This window comes from Canis lupus, chromosome 37, assembly GCF_011100685.1.
Source record: "Canis lupus familiaris isolate Mischka breed German Shepherd chromosome 37, alternate assembly UU_Cfam_GSD_1.0, whole genome shotgun sequence".
NCBI lineage: Eukaryota > Metazoa > Chordata > Mammalia > Carnivora > Canidae > Canis > Canis lupus.
In genome coordinates this window covers 19,253,347-19,274,906 of record NC_049258.1, presented here as the reverse complement: position 1 = coordinate 19,274,906, position 21,560 = coordinate 19,253,347, and the positions used below count along the sequence as shown (strand labels likewise).

Genomic DNA, 21,560 nt, shown 5'->3' with positions numbered 1-21,560 from the left:
TTTAAATCATGTTTATTGACCTGGAAAAGTGGAGGCATTCTAAAATAAGAGTGCATCTTAATTTAGAAGACATGATAATAAGGTTACAGAAACGTACCAGGACATAATAGATCCTGTTTTCTTATGACATAGAATGTCATGATATGAAAATAAATTTTACAATGGGGAAGAATGAAAGTGGCAATTCTGGGAGCCATAGAATATAATGATTCAGAGCTCCTGGATGGCTCAGTCTGTTAAGCGTCTTCCTTTGGCCCAGGTCATGATCCCAGGTTCCTGGAAAGGAGCCCCACATCGGGCTCCCTGCTCAGCAAGGTGCCTGCTTCTCTCTGTCCCTCTGCTGCTCCCCCTGCTTGTGCTTGCTCTCTTTTTATCTGTCAAATAAATAAATATTTTTAAATATATAATGATTCATTAGAAATGGCAAATACTTTCTGAAGAAATTTTAATAAGTTTTTTCTTCAGATATTTTAAATAGCTTTAATTCTTAAAATCTCTGAGCAAATGCAGTATTTGATTACATCTTGTCTTTATTCAGGAGTAATAGCCTTCCTTTTCTTATATTAACCAGCAGTATTATTATAGTAATGCTTGTTACACATCTAATTTTTATTATGCATTTTATTGATTTTATTTTAAAAACTTAATAAATTTAAACAAAAGTGTGGAGCAGTCCCACCTCCCAGCTCAACTCTGAGCTCCAGAGATGTGTTTAATAGTGCTTTGTTTCCTAATTAATTCATCCTGCTGCAGTAAAAATGCCAGACTCTTGAAATGCAAGAGGAGAGCTCAGCCTACTTGTCCCGGTCTTTTGGAATTTACCCTTATTTTTTTGATGCACAGTGGCAGGTAATGGTAAATGATCGAAAGGTCACCTGGAAATTCCCAGTGGGGACATTGGGACCTGTGAACTATGCAGCCTCCTGAACTGAACAGAGGAAAATCTAACAGCTCTAAATGTTCTCACAGAACGTAGTTACAGATATGACAAGAAATGACTCAAAGGGTTAACTCAGATATCCAGGATTACTGTGTGGGAGAAATTGTAGTTAACAGCATTTATGCTCTTGTTTTCAAGAACAATTCTGCTTCATGAAATACAGATATCTCCATTTTGTATTAACCAAATCTGGAAGTACATGTAATAATATGTTTTGCTCAATATACCTACCTATAAAATCGTATGCTATGTACCAGCCTTATCAAGATTTCATGTGAATCCCATAAGTTTTCATTTGGTCTTCTTGCCTCCCAAAGAGCCATGCTTCAACCAATGTACACATGTTTTTAAATGCTTAGGATAAAGGAGGCTCCTGGATTACATTAATAACAATTCGAAATAGCTACCATTTTTTGAGTGCCTGGTATGTACCAGGTGCTTTATATACATAATTGCAATACTCAATGTAAATCAGCAAACTTAATATTATTGTTCCTATTTTAGAGATAGTAGAAAAGAAACTTTACTTCCTCTGAAATACAGGTAAAAATAGCAAAGTCGTCCTTAAAATATTAACTAATTATAAATAAATCCATATAATGGAAGAGTAGACCATAAAAACAAATTATTAGTGCAGGCAACAGCATAAATTAATCTCAAAACATTGTTTTGAATAAAAGAATACAGGAAAAATACCTACTGTATGATTCCACTTGTATACACTTAATACAAAGGCAAAACTAATATAAAGTGATAGGTGTCAGAATAGTGGCTTTTAGGGATCCCTGGGTGGCGCAGCGGTTTAGCACCTGCCTTTGGCCCAGGGCGCGATCCTGGAGACCCGGGATCAAGGCCCATGTCAGGCTCCCGGTGCATGGAGCCTGCTTCTCCCTCTGCCTGTGTCTCTGCCTCTCTCTCTCTCTCTCTCTCTCTGTGACTATCGTAAATTAAAAAAAAAAAAAAAAATAGTGGCTTTTCAGGACTCGATTGAGAAGGAGTAAGGAGAAATTTCTGGAGTGATAAATTTTCTGTGTGTTTATCTGAGTGGTGGTTTCATGGATATAGATACACAAACACTGTAAGCATAAATATGTAAAAAACAGTTTAAGATTTGATAAATGTAAAATGTATGTATGTATGTAGTATGCAGTAATGAATACTATTTTTGAAATGTAAACTAACTTGGGCAGCCCGGGTGGCTCAGCGGTTAGCGTCTGCCTTCAGCCCAGGGCGTGATCCTGGAGACCCAGCATTGAGTCCCCTGTCGGGCTCCCGGCATGGAGCCTGCTTCTCCCTCTGCCTGTGTCTCTGTTTCTTTCTCTCTCTGTGCCTCTCATAAGTAAATAAATAAAATCTTAAAAAAAAAAGAAATGTACACTAACTTAAAACTTTATTCAAACTAATGTAACTCCTAAGCTATTTCTCTATTTTGCCATAGTATTTATTGATTCAGATTGTAAAGCCAATGCTTTATAAAATAGTGATACTCCTATTCAATCTTTTATTGCTAATTTTCTCCAGATTAAAACTCTATTTAAAAAAATCGACTTAACTTGGAACTAATTGTGGGTTTTTAAAGTATAATAGTACCAGATTCTGTGCATTCTTATTATATAACTTATTTACTTTCTTATTTTATTATTTTTAATATCACTATAACAAATAGACATTTTCTCAAGGACATTCAGACCCCCAAAACTATGTATTTGTTATTTTTAAGATTGTTATATAGCCTTTTAAAAATTGTGATGTTTGAAATAATATAATTATTTTAAAAGATTAAGTCATTCTTCTTTCTCTTGCTTTATCTTTTATTTGCAAGCCTTAGCTTGCCAGCAACAAACATATATAGTAATATTATTTATTATTACTGTCATCAGGACAAATCATACTTTTCTGAAATACTCTAAAGAAGTAGTGAGGAAATCACACATTGTGAGAAGAGTTATTAAAACTATACAAACTAATATTGTAGGTGAGATATTTGAAAGTGACCTTGCAGTATATCTCAGGCTTATTGTATTAAAGCCTATAAATAAAAGAGACAAATCATTTCTGGGTACTAATATGACTTTTCCCCTTATTGGTAATGAAAATGTTGAACTCTACTGATTTGTTCTACTGAAGCTATTACATTTTCTGGAAACTTAGAGCAGTTGTTTAAGAGGATTGTTGTCTGTAATGAGGGCTCTCTAGTAGGTAGAGGAATAAAAATATCTGATCTTTATGTAAGGAGTGTTCTATTTTAATAATAAAAAATTATTAATTTTTCATTCTTTCTCTTTATATGCCTTTAACCATGTTCATTTTATCAGAGAAATATTCATTTGTGCATTTTGCATCCATCGTTCAGAACTCATACTTTGCTCTTTGTTTATATAATCGTTGATAAATTTTAAATATATTTTCCAATATATTTTAAAGTATTATTTTCAAAACATTGAATCAGATTCCCCCACACAAAAAAAGTTAGGAGGGTAACATCAGGTACATTAATTTACTGAGGCGTTTACTAATAACCTCAAATAGAGATCAAATTTTCCACAGTGTTTTGTGTTTCACACATTGGAAGACCCTTCCTCAAGTAAACAATATGCCTCTTGCCTATGAAAACCATATTTAAAAATAATATTTAAGAGACTAAACATTATTAATCATTGGGGAAGTACAAATTACAGTGATACAGTATCATACCAATGAGAATATCTGCCATAAAATAAGAAAAAAAAAAGGAATAAGGGTTGACAAGGCTGAGAAGCAAGTAGATTGCTCACATACTGCTGATGGGAATATAAATTGGTAAAAAGCACTTTGAAAAACGAATCATCACTATGATGAACCATCACTATGGTCCAGCAATTTCATTTCTAGGTATGTATGCAATATAAATGTGTACATATACTTACCAAAAGTCATAGTCTAGGATGTTAATATGAGCATTATTTGTAATAGCCCGAATGTGGAAGGTACTCAAATGCCCATTAGTGTAGCATGGACAAATAAAATATTCAATACCATATAGCAATGAAGATGAACAATGTGGATGAATTTTATAAACATAGTGTCAAGCAAAAGGGAGCCAGAAAAGAAAGAATGTGTATGATATCATTCCATTTATTTAAAATACAAAAATAGCTAAAAGTGATTTTGTTCAAACTCAGGATAAAGGTTCCTTGAGGGAGTGATGTGAAGAAGAAAGCTTAAGTAAAGCTTCTGTGATGACGGGATGTTCTATTTCTTGATCTGGGTACTGGCTACCTAAGTGTGTTCAGTTTGTAAAACTGCATTGCATATGATATATATATATATATTATGCTTCAGTGAAAAAGCTAAAAAAAACTGTATTTGTTGAAGTCACAAGATTTATGTTTTGTAAGTATCCAGAAGATTAAAGAGGTTTCTTTTGAATTAGTATGGTTGTCTACCAATATCCATTACCACTGACTAGCTTTTCAGTAGCATATGAAGTTGAGCTAATCATGTGACCACCCATGAATACCAACAACTAGGCACAAGGAAAGTAGCAAATCAGTCTTTGTTTATTGGCTGTTTGCACGGACCTTTGTTAAGAGACAACATACTTTCCTTCGTCATTTGCACGGAAGTTACCAGGTAGAAATTCCTCTTGCTTTAAAGATGGTACAGCAACAAGATGAAATGAAGTCCGGGCCCCTGATGACTGTGGATTTTCCATAATAGCTTTGAATCACCAAGCCAGACTTCTATAATTAATTAATTAATTAATTGATAATTTCTATCTTCTTTAGAATATTATCTAATCTAATACTAAGTAATGCAAAGTTTATATATGAATACGTAGAAAATAGCATAAATCTTGTTTATACCAATGAGTAAACAACTCTTTAAGTAATTACTAAGTATAAAGTGTAGTATAATCGACAACTGTGTGACCAATACTGTGAGTACAATATTTCTATTAGAGAGTTGAGCAAACTGAGCTTCATAAAGGTCTACAAGGTCACACAGCTTACAAGCAGAAAACTTGATTTTGAACTTAGTTTTACCCAGTTACCTAGGTTCAGCACTATTGCCTTTGCACTCAAAGCCTCAAGAGTGGTAGATCAATCCATCATCTATCTACCCACTCATATAGTACCATATGCTACTATAACATATGTCTATCTTACTTAACCAGCTTCTTACTTATATAGTATATGTATCTATCTTCCTATAGTATAGAATTTATTATGACTTTAGTGTGCAAGATGAATTTGTGGGGAGGGTGAGCTAAAAGCTAAAAGTTGAATCTGGTATGAGATGACGGAACCTGAATTAAGGGATAGCACTGGGTGTAAAAAGAATGGAATAAATTAAGAGACATTGTGAGAAATTTTATTTAGGATATCAGACTGATTATATATAGAAGTGAATGAATTAATAGTAAATCTCAAGTTTGGAGTCTACTTGACTTTATAGCATGTTATTCTGCTGTTAACTGAAATAAGGAAACACGGAGTAAAAGTTTGGGAGAAATTAATAGGGGTAAATATTAAACATATTGACAAGTATACAGAATTCTGCAATGAGGTTAGAGAACAATTTGAAAAGAAAACTCAGTATTCATAATTCAAAGACAGTTACAAGACAAAATCTATTTTTAAAATCTTCCAGAGAATATCAATGAGTTTAAATGGATTACTACTTCCCTAATAGAGAGGAAGAATTAATATATCAAGATTGCACTAATTTTATTCAATATTTTATGTGATTTATAATGTGAATATTAGTACCTGAGGAGGAAATATGATTTACATACCCTATCAGTTCAGCAACTAATAACTTTCTTACAGATGTCAGTCATGTACTCATGATGTTGTTATTGTCATTATAATTATCAAAAACATTTGAATTTCTACTAGGTACTTGACATTTTTTTGACACTCGGGTCACAGAAAGATGTATGTTGTGGCTCTTATCTTCTAGAGACCTATAATAGGGGAGATAAGTACACAAAAGGATAAAGAAGGTAGGGTAGTATTTGCTCTGTCAGGTGTGTAGTTCAGACAATCACCCTTATGGGAGTTAGAGGCAGTTAACCTCTAAAAACTAGATGGTCATAGTAGACTTCTCAGAGTTAAGACTCAAGATGAAACATAATGAAAGCTAAGAACTGTACACTGGAACATTGTGGAATGCATTACTGAGCTCTATTCAATTGAAATCAAGATATTTTTGCTACTATTTTCTATTTTAAGCTGATTTCCAGCCAGTGAATCTAATCATTTCTTCTTGAAATTGCCTACTTGGATCAAAAAACTGCCCACTGTTACTTCATAGCATTCATTCAGTATCTACATCCATGAGCTTTTGACTCTAATCATTGAGCTGAAATACAGAAGGTTACATCACTCATTTACATTATCACCCTCTCCTCACTCCCAATACAAATGTGACATTTCAATTTTGCACACTTCAACTCTCCTTAAATCATCTGTATAAAAACTTCAAAGCTTGATTGATGATGAATGAGCCATTGTCTCCTCAAGCACCCGGTTCTCATTAGCCTTTAGAGTCGCAGCTTATTAATAATGAACCTTGAGGGCTGACCCAGTGGGGTAGCAGCAATTCATTGTGCTCCCGGCTGAAAGGTCTGGGTTTGGGAAAGATACAGGAATCTCTGGACCAAGTCCATTCCAGGAATGATGTATTAAGTATCACAGGTAGATGATGTGAGCTATATTACTTTTGTATCATTATCTGCCAACAGACTTCTGTGGCTTAAGGTGATGACAGTAAGAAAGATGTATTGCTTTATGTCTGGAAAATCCAGTGACTGCATGCTGTAGCTTCATCTTGAAAATGGGCTTTAGCTACCTTGGATTCTAACTTCTTGATTGTGACCTTTGGCTTGGATAGGCAATATTAGTCTGATATCTGGATTATTCAGACATTACTACAGTAGTTAGACTGTAGTAATCTTTATTTAGTTATATGATTAACTAATCTTTATTTAGTTATATTATTATTTTAACTCTAAGGTTGACCTGTAGATGTGCCCAATGCAAAACAACACATTTAGATATATTAAGCAGGGATTGAGGTTAAATATTTCATTCTTGTTTATTTTCTTATATTATCTTTGGTAGCTTTGTGAGTAGGATGTTTACTGTTTGTTTGCTCTTGATACCAATTATATAGACCATAGTGGAATATGGCTAACTGCATTTAAAATTATAATCTTTATTTTGTAAAAAAAATAAAAAATAAAAAAGGAAAGAAAGACATTCAATCTGATTTATGAAATAGTTACAAATTGTATATGGGAAAAAAAGAAAAAACAAATTGTATATGGGGTCAAAGCAATTTTGTCAACTTACTTAAACAATGTAAGGAGGTCATATTAAGCTGTATTTTCAGCAGGGATGCTATATCTCAATTAGGCTATTTCATTCCAGGTAAGCCATGATTCAGTATTTTATCACATTTTCTTTTGAGAGAATGTATTTGCAAAATGTCAATGATTCTCTTAATGGTCACTCATCCCCCAATTCACTATAATAACTAGCATTTGAAAAGAAATGAAGACTGCAAAAGAACTTATTTAAATAACACAAACATTTCCTTCTTCATTAGACTGATGCAAATGGGAAATCAAGAGAAGAAATGGTCAAATGGACAATTTTTGTGGATTGGAAGGCTAAGACACAAGTACTTTATGTCCTCTTTAAAATGCCATATTGGCACTTTATACCTTTCTAGAAAATAATTTAAGGAGTAATATGAGGTAGATTTACAATTCAATATAAAAACATGCTCTTAAACCTTGTGTGACATATGCTAAATAATTTGCATGAGGAAGTTTGATGTTTGTCCAGGATAGCTCAAAATCATCATTATTTACTTGATATGTAATAATTGAATTTGATGTACAAGATAGGTTGAGGGATACCAATGAAAATGTCTAAATGTGACTTATAAATACCCAACACACTGCTTGCAGTAATTTTGTACACTATCAATTATAAGCATTCTATGTAATAAAAGCTATTTATCTTTCAGCTTATAAAAACTCTACCTCAAAATTAATTTTTAAATTTTTTCCTATACTCAAGATATATGTATTTATTGATCTACTCAAATATGTTTTTCTATAATCAAGCTATTATATTTGACTTCATGTGCAAATATTTATTATGTATCTGGCTTCTGCCTTACATAACTGGAGATATAGTTTTAACTAAAACAAAAATGACCTCTGACATAGTTAAATGTACAGCCAGTTCAGATAACCTATAAAGTGTTTAAGGAAAAAGATAACTTTCATTTTTACTTTGATTTGGTCAGAATATAATTTAAAATTAAGAGCTATAACAGAAGTTAATTGATCAATGTTCGTGGCAAATTCCATGTTACTTTTGTGTTTTAAGTTTGATTTAACAAATATTTGTTGATTGCTTCAAGTTTGATAGATACAGAACTGAAAAATATTCCTTGCCTTCATAGAGTTTAATCTAATATTTCAGTTATAAATTGTGCTGTGTATGTTAAATTCAACATATGGGAGAGTAGTGTGGATTACAATTTACTTACTCTACATACAAAAAGATTCATAATTTTTTACTTGACTTGCATGCATTAGTCTAGTAGGAAGTGTTTGATACACAAATCTGTTTAAGTGTTTGGAGACTTTTTAAATAATTAAATACTTTTTTTCATAGAATATCATACTTCATATGTCTTACTATATTTAAATGTGACATTTATTAAAAAGATGTAGTTCTGTTTTATGAACTTACTGGAAATATTTTTATATAATATAAAATTCATAGTATTTTTTCTTTATTTTAGATTTTATTTATTTATTCATGAGATACACAGAGAGAGAGAGAGTCAGAGACACAGGCAGAGGAGTAGCAGGCTCTGGGCAGGGAGCCCAATGTGGGACTCGATCCCAGGACTCCAAGCTCTGGGCCAAAGGCAGGCACCAAACAGCTGAGCCACCCAGGGTTCCCCATAGCAGTATTTTTTTTTTCTACCAATTATTACGATAACCAAGACTCTATTTGTGTTTCTCTTAATTTTCTCTGATATATTTCCTACAGTGGAAGTGAAATACAATGGACGGGACTACCCTAAGATCATTTACTTATTATATAAGTCTTTTCAGTCTTTTCACTTTTCCAGGCTTTGTGCATCTTTATTCGAATGCCATTTACATTTGTGTTCATTTTCTATATTACTTAGAATTAGAAATCATTTTTTGTTATGGTTTGAAAATTTAATTATTAATCACTTTATTTCATTCTCATGGAAGGGAAGCTCTGTTGGTGTAACACAGATGGTACCCTCCAATAAGTCTTTAATAGAATTTGTGACAACACTGCTGTTCTTGGTTGTTGACAAAGATAGATCTAAAGTATGACTAGTCATTTTCCTGGTATCTTCTTGGATAAATATCTTACCAAACATTTCTCTTTTTCTAATCCTTGTTCTTCTTTCTTTTTTTATTTATTTTTTTCTTGTTCTTCTTTCTAAACTAAAAATGCAGCTACTACTTTATAGTCAAAAACATTAGAGATCCCTTTTGTCCAGTAAATAATCTGTGTCTGTAACAACTTTCTTACAGGTTGGTATATTTCCCTAGACTTTTCTTAGTTCAGAAATAAATCTAAATATTTCAACACAAAAGCATATTAAATTAATGTTTAGTTATTTGTATAGGGACATCTGGGTGGCTCAGGTAGGCATCCAACTCTTGGTTTCTATTTAGATCATGATCTTAGGATCCTGAGATTAAGTCCCACGTTGCTCTGCACTGGGCATGGAGCCTGTTTAGAATTTTCTCTCTCTCTCCCTCTGCCTCCCTCTGCCTCCCTAACCACCCCCCACCCCCTGCTGTGCACTCTCTCTCAAAAAAAAAAATTTGCATAAAGTTATGAAATCAATATGAACTATACTAATGAATAAATACAATATTAACATTCCCTGAACTATATTTAAGTAACCAAACTGATCAAAAGAAAATTTAAGATAAAGTATACATTAAAACTCTCCTATAAATGTCAATAAAATGCATTTTCTGATTGTAGTGTTTTGACATTCACCAACACAATACAGCCTAAGCCAAACATAAGGGAAAAGACTATTTTCAGGAAAAATACACACATGCATAAATAGACAAAATGTGCTTTATAAATCCATCATTAAGTTTATAAATCTTCCTGACCAGAATTGCTAGCAGATGCTGGGTTTTGAATTTAGGGTGTTATCCAAACTGATCATGATTGTAGTCTTAGTTTGAAATTTTAACATTTAAGATTATATTTGAATTATTACTGTCTCTTTTCTAAATCCTTTTCCAAGTATAAACCAAGCTCTTGAACAGAATATTTCTGAGAAACAAATGTCAACATTGGTAGTAGATTAATATTTGTTGAAGGGATTTGATGAGATTATTATTCAGTATAATATAATCTGATTCCATTTGAATATTTTTAGATAGGAAGTGGAGATGGATACTGTGTTCTTTCAACATGAACTATTTGAATTATTATGTGAATCCTGAAAAATACACTCTTTCTACAATATTTGAGCTGTTATATTTTCCCTTAACATTTTTTTTAAAGTAGAGCTTTTCCAAATGTAGACTGAAAAATAACCTTCATTTCCTGGATAGCAGTCAAAATCTCCTTTCTTGCCACCTAATGAAGAATTATTCCTAGAGCAGAAGAGCATCACCTAATGTCTCATGAGAAAGCTATTAGTATCAGATCGTCACATTTCATAGATAGAAACTTTGATGCCAAACATTAATGTAGAAATCCATTTTCACAATCTTTCTTACGTCTTATACCTCCCTTCTGCTTTGATGAAGATTGCATGGTTAGGTCATGAAAAATAATGAACTAGGTTTTAGAAATAGAAAGATGATCTAATTCTTTTTTGTTTCTTTTTTTTTTTTTCTCCCTGAGAAAATGTAACCAATAGTCTGTGAAAGGATTGATGGTGAGAACAGGAGTGATTTTAAATGTGCTCTGCGATGTTAAAATTTATCTGATGTATTTTATACATACAATGCAATAAGGCATTTGAGATGTGCCCACCTATGTCACTTCCACGAATACTCCTCTTATGGTCCCTTTCATTCTTTTATCTCCCTCCTTGGTTTAAAGTGACTCTTAAAAGTTGAGCTTGAGACACTACACAAGAAAGAGATATTTTTTTCAAGGCCACCATGGGAAATAGAATAGTTGCCTTCCCATTATTCATGTTCTTCCTCTTCCTCACTAACAATCCTGCTTGTTTAGGTTTTGTCCAAATAGCAGTATGTCCACTTAGCTTCTCTTGTAGTAGGAATGCTCGTGGGATATCATTTTGGCCAATAAAATGCAGAAATAATTCTTGGGGAGAACATCTCTTCCCAAATAGAAAGTCAGAGTCTCAGTAGGAGGATGTCTCTTGCTTGCTCTTCTGTTTTCATCTTTCCTTGAATTCAGACAGATGCTTTTAGATATATCAACTTTCTTGTGCCTGAAATGAATAAAATCAACGCAAAACAGATGTGGGTACTGTGGACACCACTACCTCCTGTGGGTTTCTTATATGAGAAAAATCATCCCCTATCTATATAAATTATTGTTAACTATTTTTTGTTACTTGTAACAATGTTTTATGGACTGAAATATAATTTCTCTTGTTTTTGCATTGGATAGAAGGGAAAATGTGGTAGTTATTAAGCAGGAAGATACTATGTGTATTTCTAACCAATTTCTGCAAGTAGAAAGAATAGTATTTTCAAAACCAGTATTTTCAGAGGGAATATCTACTTTTTTTTTTTTCTGGATAATTTAAAGCAATCTGAAAGAATTTACATGTAAGATTAGCCATTGTTCAGGGGAAACAAGTTAGCTGATCAAGGTCAATGTGGAATAAAGAATCAAGTAAAAAATGGCTTTGGTGCATTTTATCCCGTGGTCCTGCCACTGTTCCATTGAACCATAAGGTTTTTATTATGTCTTGCTTAGTGTTGTTCTTAAAGAATCATTGACAATTCTATTGACTCCATTTGAGTGGATCAAAGAACATTTTTTTTGTAATTGAAACATTAATTTTAGCTTTCATTTTGTTTTAATTCCTATTGACTTCAGTCAATGTTACGTTGACAAAGAATTTTTCTTAAGAGAGATAAACAAATTAAATGTACCAATAAAAGGAAATTGGTTAAATAAATATCATGTAATTTATACTCTGGCATAGCATAGTCTCATTAGAAATAATGTAGAATAATATTAATTACAATTAAATAGACACATCTATACCAAAATGTGAAGAGTGTTTTTCTGAGTATTTATATTATGTATTATATTATGTATTATATTATGAATGGTTGTTTTCCTTTGTATTTTTCAATCTTTTCCAATTTCTGCAATCAATTTATATGACTCAGTAACTGATATTTTAAAAAATGTCGTGGCTATTAACAATGTAACTCCAATGTAACAATGAAAATAGTTTAGGAATAAATCATTTTTACTGACTACCTTTTCATCAACAAAAAAAATGACAAGAAATCTCTGTTTGTTTTAATACAGAAATCCTTAATGGTGGAGTATATGTAGACCAGAACAAATTTCTCTGTTACACAGACACAATTCATTGGCAAGATATTGTTCGGAATCCATGGCCTTCCAACTTGACTCTGGTATCAACAAATGGTAGCTCAGGATGTGAGTAACATTATCTTTTTTAATGTCTCAAAATGTTCTTCTACTTCTTGTGAATACAAACAGCTTAAGTTTATCATTGTATTAATAATATTTTGAATTTTGATGCATCCATTGAAATATTTTGGTTATATATAACAATAATCTTTTACTTCTGATTAACTCTCTTTTGGAAATGATAGCTTTCCTTTTATAAGTTCTCATTTTCTTAACTGATTTCTTTTGCTAAATATTAAATATTTTACTATTTTTCTAATGTCTAAGCATTACAATATCTGAATGTTTAAACATGTGCCCATTGTCCATAAACTTAAAGCTGGTATCTAACTACTGCTTCAATTCTCTGTGACCCATGTACCACTGAGAAAAATGTGATAGGACAAAAATAAACCATCTTATTCCCTATAATATTTTAAATTAAAACAAACAAACAAACTGGTTAACCTTTTAAAATTCCTAAGCCTCCATTTGCCCCTGAAGCCTTCATGGTAATACTTTATACCATTCCAAACACTATACATAGAGAATTACAGATTTCATAGGAGAGATATGTTACATTCTGGCTCTAGTCATTAGCCTAATAAACTACCAATTTCCCATTCTTAAAGTGTATTGTTTCGATCACAGAGGATTTATCAGGTTCAGTGTTTAATATGATTAAATGATAAGCAAGTAATATTTGAACTATATCATTAAAATCTTAGAAATTATTCTGCCTGGAATCTGTTTCATTTTCATAAAGCAGGCTATGTGGTCCTCACATTTATAACTACTGCCATTTGTATGAGAACAGAATCCTTATCAAATATTAACCTGGGTTTTATATTTCTCGTCTATTATTATGTATTTCCCGCCTGAAATCATAACTATCTTCACACAGTTCAATAATTATTTGCAATAGTACTGATTGTGTTATGACACTTTTGTAGAAATCAAACTCCAAGGGACAATTATTAAATTTCATGATGGTCCTAATAATATAATGGGGAAATATGAATATGTTTGATCCAAACTGACAGCTGTGTTTTTAATAAATGGCTAAATTTTTTTAAAGTAGAGTAACATAATTTTCTTGTCACCTTTGAGCAGAAATTTGTATGAGATTTCGTCTTTATAGCGTTCAAGTTGCCTACCTTGTAAAATTACATCTTAATAAAAAATCGAATCTGTTCACACTAACAAGACAAATGATGTGCTTCAGAAATGGCTCCCATTTTCAGTCTGCCCATATTATGGTACATTTTATATTTGGACGGGGGGAGGCAAAGCATAATGATTGCATAAGAGGAAAGGCCTACTGACTTAGCTTATTAGAGCAACCAGCCTATAATGCATGAATGAGACCAGGCAAGAATGAAGCCCAAAACAGAAGCCAAAGGGAAGCCTTACAGGATGTGGAACAGGAAAAGTCTGGGGGGGCGGTCACTGAACTTTCACAGATGGCATCTGTTTGTGCTATTTGTGGACAATTTGGGATGGTTTTGCCTATAATTAGGCAACTGTAGCCACATTTGTTTTGCATGCAAATAATTGCAGGTGCACAAATTATAAATGCAGAGTAGAGGCATAACAAATGCCTTTACAAATTAACCACCAATTGCTTATTGAAGTTTTATTCTTTACATACTAGTTCTTTTTCCTGACACATTAAATATACTGTATGACACTATAGCTAAAAATAATGAATTGGCTGGTCTTTGAATATTGGTTTCCCCCTGATTGAATTTTTTCTTCAACTTCTCCCCATGGGTGAAGACAGGTGTTTTCATGGTTTTAAGTGGGCTCCATATCTAGCATGAAGCCTGACACAGGGCCCGAACTCATGACCCTGAGATCAGTACCTGAGCTGAGATCAAGAGTTAGACCCTTAATCAACTAAGCCACCCAGACACCCCTCCTTTCATGTTTTTTTTTTTTTTTTAAGATTTTATTTACTTATTCAAGAAAGACACAGAGAGAGAGGCAGAGACACAAGCAGAGGGAGAAGCAGGCTCCTTGCAGGGAGCCCGATGTGGGACTCGATCCTGGGTCTCCAGGATCATACCCTGGTCCAAAGGCAGACACTTAACTGCTGAGCCACCCAGGCATCCCTCCTTTCATGGTTTTAAATGCAACTTCTACACTGAAGACTCCCAGAACTATATATCACCAGTCACCCAAATTGAAAATCTGGTGGTCATCATATACTTCACTTTCTCCTTGGTTCATGGCATTTATTTAATCATTAAATCATACTGAATTTGCCTTTTTCTTGATTTTACATATTTCTTATTGCCATAGCTCTAGTTCAAGGCTCCATCCATTGTCTGAGTTACTCAAAACAATCTCTGAATTCTTAATTTTTGAGGCCACACTGTTCAGTCTGGTGAAACCAAGAGCTTCCTTCTTATAATATTTTTTAAATGAATAAAAGGAAAAAAATAAATGTTTTATCATAAATGTATAAAAATCAATAAATTAATAAAGTAAATTGTAAAGGATCACAAGGAAAATAAATTATACTGAAATACACTTATTAGTATATTTAAAAATAATTATGCTATATGGTCATATGCTTCTTTATTAATGTGTTAAATTAAAAAATCTAATCATAGGATTAATAGATAATGTAGTTTTGTAGCAGTGATACACCTAAATATTATTTTTTTAAAAGATTTTTTGTTTATTTATTTTCGGGAGTAGCAGGGAGAGAGCATGAAATAGGAGGAGGTAGAGAGGGAGAAACAGACTCTCCACTGAGCAGGGAGCCCAATGTGGGACTTAATGCCAGGATCCTGGGATCATAACGTAAGCTGAAGGCAGATGGTTAGCCAATGGAGCCACCCAGGTGCCCCCTAAATATTATTTTAAAAAGGACAGTCATTGAGGTGCCTGGGTGGCTCAGTGGATGAACATCTGCCTTTGGCTCAGGCCGTGATCCTGGAGTCCCAGGATCAAGTCCCACATTGGGCTCCCTGCATGGAGCATGCTTCTCCCTCTGCCTATGTCTCTGCCTCTCTGTGTGTGTGTTATTTCATGAATAAATAAGTAAAATCTTTTTTAACAATTTAAAAAATAAAATAAAATAAGATAAAAAGGACAATCACTTTAATAAATGGTATGGGGAAAATTGGATTTTCACATGTACAAGGTTGAACTTAGGCTTTAACCTTACACTAAATGTAAGAAATTAACTCATAATAGATTAAAGACCTAAACACAAAACCATAAACTATAAAACTCCTAGAAGAAAACATGGAGGAAAAGCTTCATGACATTGGATTTGGCAGTAATTCTTAGAGCTGCCCCCAAAAGCAAAGACAACAAAAGCAAAAATAGAAAAACAAGGCTACCTCAAACTTAAAAACTTTGGTGCATCAAAGGACATGATCAGCAAGCAAAGTGAAAAGGCAACTTACAGAATGGGAGAAAAATTTACAAATCATATATCTCAGAAGGGGTTAATATTTAGACTATATAAAGAATTTTTACAACTCAGCAACAAAAAACTTGATTCAGAAGTGGAGTTGGATTTCAAATGGCATTTCTCGAAAGGTGATATACAAATGGCCAACAACCATATGAAGACACTCAACATTGCTTTGATTTGAAATCCAAATCCAAGCCATGAGATATCACCTTACAACCATTAGAATGACTGTTATCAAAATAATAGAGAATGACAAGTGTTGTTGAAGATATGAAGAATTTAAAACCTCTGTGCACTGTTGGTGGGATTTTAAAGTTGTAAAATAGCTATGGAAAATAGTACAGTGGTTCCTCAAAAGTTAATAATAGAACTACCATATAATCCACAACTCCACTTCGTGTCATGTATCCAAAAGAACTGAAAGCAGAATCACAAAGCATTATTTGCACACCTATGTTTATAGTAAGTAGCATTATTTATAATAACCAAGAAGGGGAAGCATCCCAAATGTCCATTGATGAAGGAATGCATGAACAAAAATGTAGTGTGTGTGTGTGTGTGTGTGTGTGTGTGTGTGTGTGTGTATACGTTATTCAGCCTTAAAAAAGGAAGGAAATTACGACATATGTACAGCATGGATGAACTTTGGTGACATTTTACTAAGCAAAGTAATACAGTCACAAAAAGACTGTATGTCTAACTTATATGAGGTATCTAGAGCATTTAGGTATCTAGAGTGACCAAATTCATAGAATCTGAAAGAAGAATGGTAGTTACCAGGGGCTGGGAGTGTTGGGAAATGAGGAATTTCTGTTTAATGAGTATAGAGTTTCAGTTTTGCAAGATGAAAAAGTTTTGTAGATCTATTCCATAACAATGTAAAAATACTTAACACTACTGAGCTATACACTTAAAAATGGTTAGGACAGGGGATGCCTGGGTGGCTCAGTTAGTTAAACATCTAACTTTTGCTTTCAGCTCAGTTCGGGATCTCATGGATCCTGCGACTGAGCCTCGAGTGGGGCTCCCTGCTCAGTGGGGACTCTGCTTGAAGATTCTCTCCCTCTGCTCCTCTCTCCACTCATACACACACTCTATCTCTCCCTAAAACAAATAAGTAAATGCGTCTTTATTTTTTTTTTAAGTAAATGCGTCTTTAAAAAAAAGGTTATGACAGTAGATTTTATGTTGTGCATTTTTACTGCAAAAAGGAAGGAAGAAAGGAAGGAAGGAGGGAACGAAGGGAAGGAGAGGGAGAGGGAAAGAGGAAGGGGAAGGGAGGAGACAGGACGGGAGGAAAGAAAGAGAAAGAAAGAGAGAAATCTGTAAAAACCAGAATGCAGTATGAATACATCTATAGTTTCTATTCATCAGTGTGGCCGGTACCACTTCTATTCATAATTGTTGAAAATCATATATTTAAGAAGAGGTTAATGTGGATAATAATGTAACAATTCCTCATTCAAGGACCTCCTGAATTATATCCATAATCCCTTTAGGGGCCCCTGGCCTTCTGGTTAAGAGCCCCCTGTTTAACTACTCTTCTTGCCTCCAATCCAGCTGACAAAGTGCCACCAAGAGCCCTATTTAATGGATATCCAGCTATGACCCTGTCTAAAAACCATGTCATGACACCTGACTGATGTAGGGTCAGTTCTTAACAAAACCAAAGTCCTAGAGTTCTTAGAAGATTCCTGCTTATTTCTTTCCTTAAATGGAATGAGTTCTTAAAATTGATTTGTCTGTACTGCCTTTCCTTTTCTGTTAGACTAAATTTTGTTACACTTTAAGACACCCATCAATTGTTATCTCTTCTAAGAAGTGTTCTCTTCCGTAGGCTGGATTAGGTAACTTCTCCCCACCCCCATAACTCCATAAGCCTAGTGCTGAAACCTGTCATTCTGTCTCACTATAAAATGAAAGTCCTTGAAGAACAAGGCCCAGGTCATGATTTTGTCCTGTTTTAGTACATAATTGATGGATAAAAGTTTTATACTGAATAGACAAATAGATAAAATAGATCAGTTCACAAATAAGAAAGTCAGATGAATCTAAGTAATATTTTCTTCTATTCATCATTTATATATAAAAGTTATAATCCATAGACAGGTAGCTTATTCATTTTAAGGTTTTTCAGGTAAAAACTGACAACCTACATCTGTGTGCTTAATCTGATTTATAACTATATATATAAGTTATACTATTTCTGTTATATTTAAGTTCCCATATATATTTTATTATAAATATATATGTCTGCTTTTCCTTTAGTGTAAAGAGACTAATTTGTGTGGTACTTATAAATCTATAATCATAGAATTTTGACAAATAATCTTAGAGTATTTGATTCTTAAGTGATATTTTGCGAAGTATTTCTTAAAGTAGTCCTTGGTTTTTTGTATAATACTACTTCTTAATACAAAAAAAAGCAAAATCTTTTTAAGAGCAACCTGGATTTTTATTGATATGACCTTGGACTATAATTGGAATAATGAAGAAAAGGCTTGATGTGTCTAGAAAAGAAAGTTTTAAATGATACCACTCTTTTAAAAATATATGATTTAAGGATAACTATAATCAAATTGTATTTTCCAAAATACTTGAGTTATCTGGATCTGAACTTTAGCAAGATGAGGGAGAGATGAGTGTTCTTTTTATCATACAAATCCCTAGCAAGATTTACCTAACATTCTTGGATAGGTTTATTAATAGTGCTCATTCAATAAACTACCATTCAGAGTGAAAAAAATCATATAGTAAATGATGTTTTACTTACTTGGAATACTTCTAATAACTGCCATCAACCACAAGGATGTCAAAACGATGGAACTTAGTTGTCTTTGAAAAATTAAGCAAATAGGAATATACCAGAACATGAATATAGAATAATAGACAATAATATTCACCAAGAAGAAGATTGTGTATTTAAGAGAATGTCACTAAACTGGCTAGTTTGAAAACTCGCAAAGCCTCTTATTAGCTATTTGGCCTTGGACAAGTCACTTAAGCTGGCAGCACCTCCATTTCTGCATCTGAAAAAGGAGAGTCTAGAGCAGAGCTGAGCTGAGCTCTTGGGTTTCAAGGTTTTAAGTCAAAGAACCCATCAGAAGGTACCAGTCAAGCTTTCAATCACCTATCCTGATAGTAGAAGCAAGAGGCCAAACGGGAGAAAGCACCAACTGCTCCACTGTCCGTTTATTCTCCAAAGGCAGCTCCAGGAGAGGGTCAGGTGGATCAGATTGATCAGCACATCCATGGGAAGTTGTCTCACTGCTGAGGGAGCCCCAGATACAGGCCTCTGAAATTTTCTCCTCTGTTGGAGCCAGAGAGCAGGTTGAAAGGAGAGAAAGAAGGGCCAGAGTTCTGAGTACTGAGTCAGAGTAGAGAAAGAAGTGTTCCCTCCCCTCCCTGCGCTTTCCAGCAAAGCCACCTGAGGAGGGCCTCTCTCAAAGGCATTGGATGGACAGAGGAAAGTGATCTAGGAAAATTGCTCTGCCTAAGCCCATGGCTTATTAGAAAGCCCTGAGTTTTCCTGGACTTAGTGACCACAATGCATTGGCTGCTCACCAAGCTTTCTGTTGTGAGACCTGCCAGGGTAAAATAAAGCCTTTTGAGTTGCCTGTGGTCAAGCTTGAAAGATCACACATAGATTTTTGGGCCAGGAGCTAATATTACCAACTTCATAGAGCTATTATGAGGAATAAATAAGTTCACATGTGTCAAAATCTGGGTGATTTCTTATGGTAAAGGAATAAAGTGACTTCTAATTTTGATTTGTTTCTCCATATGCATTAACCATATGTGGACAGAAATAATTTTTGTGGTATGTGTATTATATATTAATTAGTCAACACTTTATTTTGTTTCCATTTCACATATAGTACTTTGATAGTACTTTGTAGTACTTTGTAGCTTGAGCCCACTGAGGCATCACAGGATCAAACCTCAGATGCCCCAGATCCTGCGGTCCTTTCTTCAGCTTATGCCAGATGCACCCCTCACGCTCAGTGGCTTTCTAAAACCAAATACAGGTTTCCCCCACCATTCAAAAAGTAGAAAGTTCCTAATGAAATCTTTCAAAGCAAAATGGCCTAAAGCAAAGAGTGTCCCCAGCTTTTCAAAAGTTTGTAGTCTGTGCGTTTCCGTTTATGAAAGACCATTAGTATAGTAACAGCATGTGTGTGTGTGTGTGTGTGTGTGTGTGTGTGTGTGTGAAAGTAAAAGTCCTTTTCCATTTCTTTTGGATAACAAACAGGTACTAATGTAGGTTTTCACAAAGTGAAGTGGCCTATTGTGAACTTTTGGCAAGTGCAGGATGCCTATACCGCCTAATTACAGAAGTGGAAATGTGGGGGACTTGGCAAATTCATAAAAACATTATATTCATAAACAACTCCAGGACTAACCATGTGTTTAACCCAGATGTTCAACCTGCCATGTAACCATTAGTAAAACTTAAAATTATGTTTTTCTTTATATATATATTTTTTTTAATGACTCACCTATCCTAATAACTGTCCATTCCTAACTAATATTGCATGTTGTGTACCACATAAGTAATTTTCTTGAACTAGAAAATAATTAAACCTCGGAGTAGAATTAAATCTGATTTTCTTAGTTTATCAACTTTTATTACTCCTTCAGTGTCAAAAATGTTTGCATTAAATAGACACACTCTTCTAAGTTTGGCATTTTGTAGTTACAGAGTGAAAAACAAAGTAGCAAGAAAGATTATCCACAGTGCATTTCAGCACAGCTTCAGTGTATTCTATATGCACACATCCATTTTTATATAAATGCATATTATAGAAACAAGTCATTCACAGTGTTTTATTTTTTAAATGAATTTCTTTTTTATAAGATTTATATTTATTTATTCATTAGAGACACAGAGAGAGAGAGAGAGAGAGAGGCAGAGACACAGGCAGAGGGAGAAGCAGGCTCCATGCAGGGAGCCCGATGTGGGACTCGATCCTCAGTCTCCAGGATCACACTCTGGGCTGAAGGCGGCGCTAAACTGCTGAGCCACCGAGGCTGCCCGTGCACAGTGTTTTATTTTTTTTTATTTTATTTATTTATTTATTTATTTTTGTGCACAGTGTTTTAAAAGATTTTTTTGAAAAGAAAAGTTTTAATTATGAGAATAGAAAAATGTGAAAAACAGAAAAGATAAATGAACATATGTAAATCCAAAAGACAGGTTGAAATGATTTAGAAAATACATTCTTCATGAGTACAATCTAGTAGAACAAAAACCAAAAGATATAAAGATCACTTATGAATGTAGATACAATTATTTTAAATAAAATATTAACAAACAAGTAACAATTGAGGAATGTATTTAAAATGTAAGAGCAAATAGCAACTCTTACATTTTTAATACTGTTATTGAAAAGTAAGGACTTGAAAATGATCCATTTTGGAGAAGACCTTTATTGCTACATTTATAAGAAGAGAATTGACTGAAATTCACTCCAGGATAAACTTATATTTAAGAAAATTCATTATAAGATGCAAGCAGATTATGCTT

At 33.6% G+C, this 21,560-nt stretch overlaps 1 protein-coding gene across 5 annotated transcripts in view; it reads left to right on the top strand.

Moving 5' to 3' along the window:
- The window catches only part of ERBB4 (erb-b2 receptor tyrosine kinase 4), a 1,108,406-nt gene that overhangs the window by 724,357 nt on the left and 362,489 nt on the right, over positions 1-21,560 (top strand). For all 5 annotated transcript variants that reach the window (XM_038585650.1, XM_038585649.1, XM_038585647.1 and 2 more), the window contains one exon: positions 12,493-12,627. In XM_038585650.1, the coding sequence (XP_038441578.1) occupies positions 12,493-12,627 (135 nt within the window). The remainder of the gene's footprint in view (positions 1-12,492; positions 12,628-21,560) is intronic.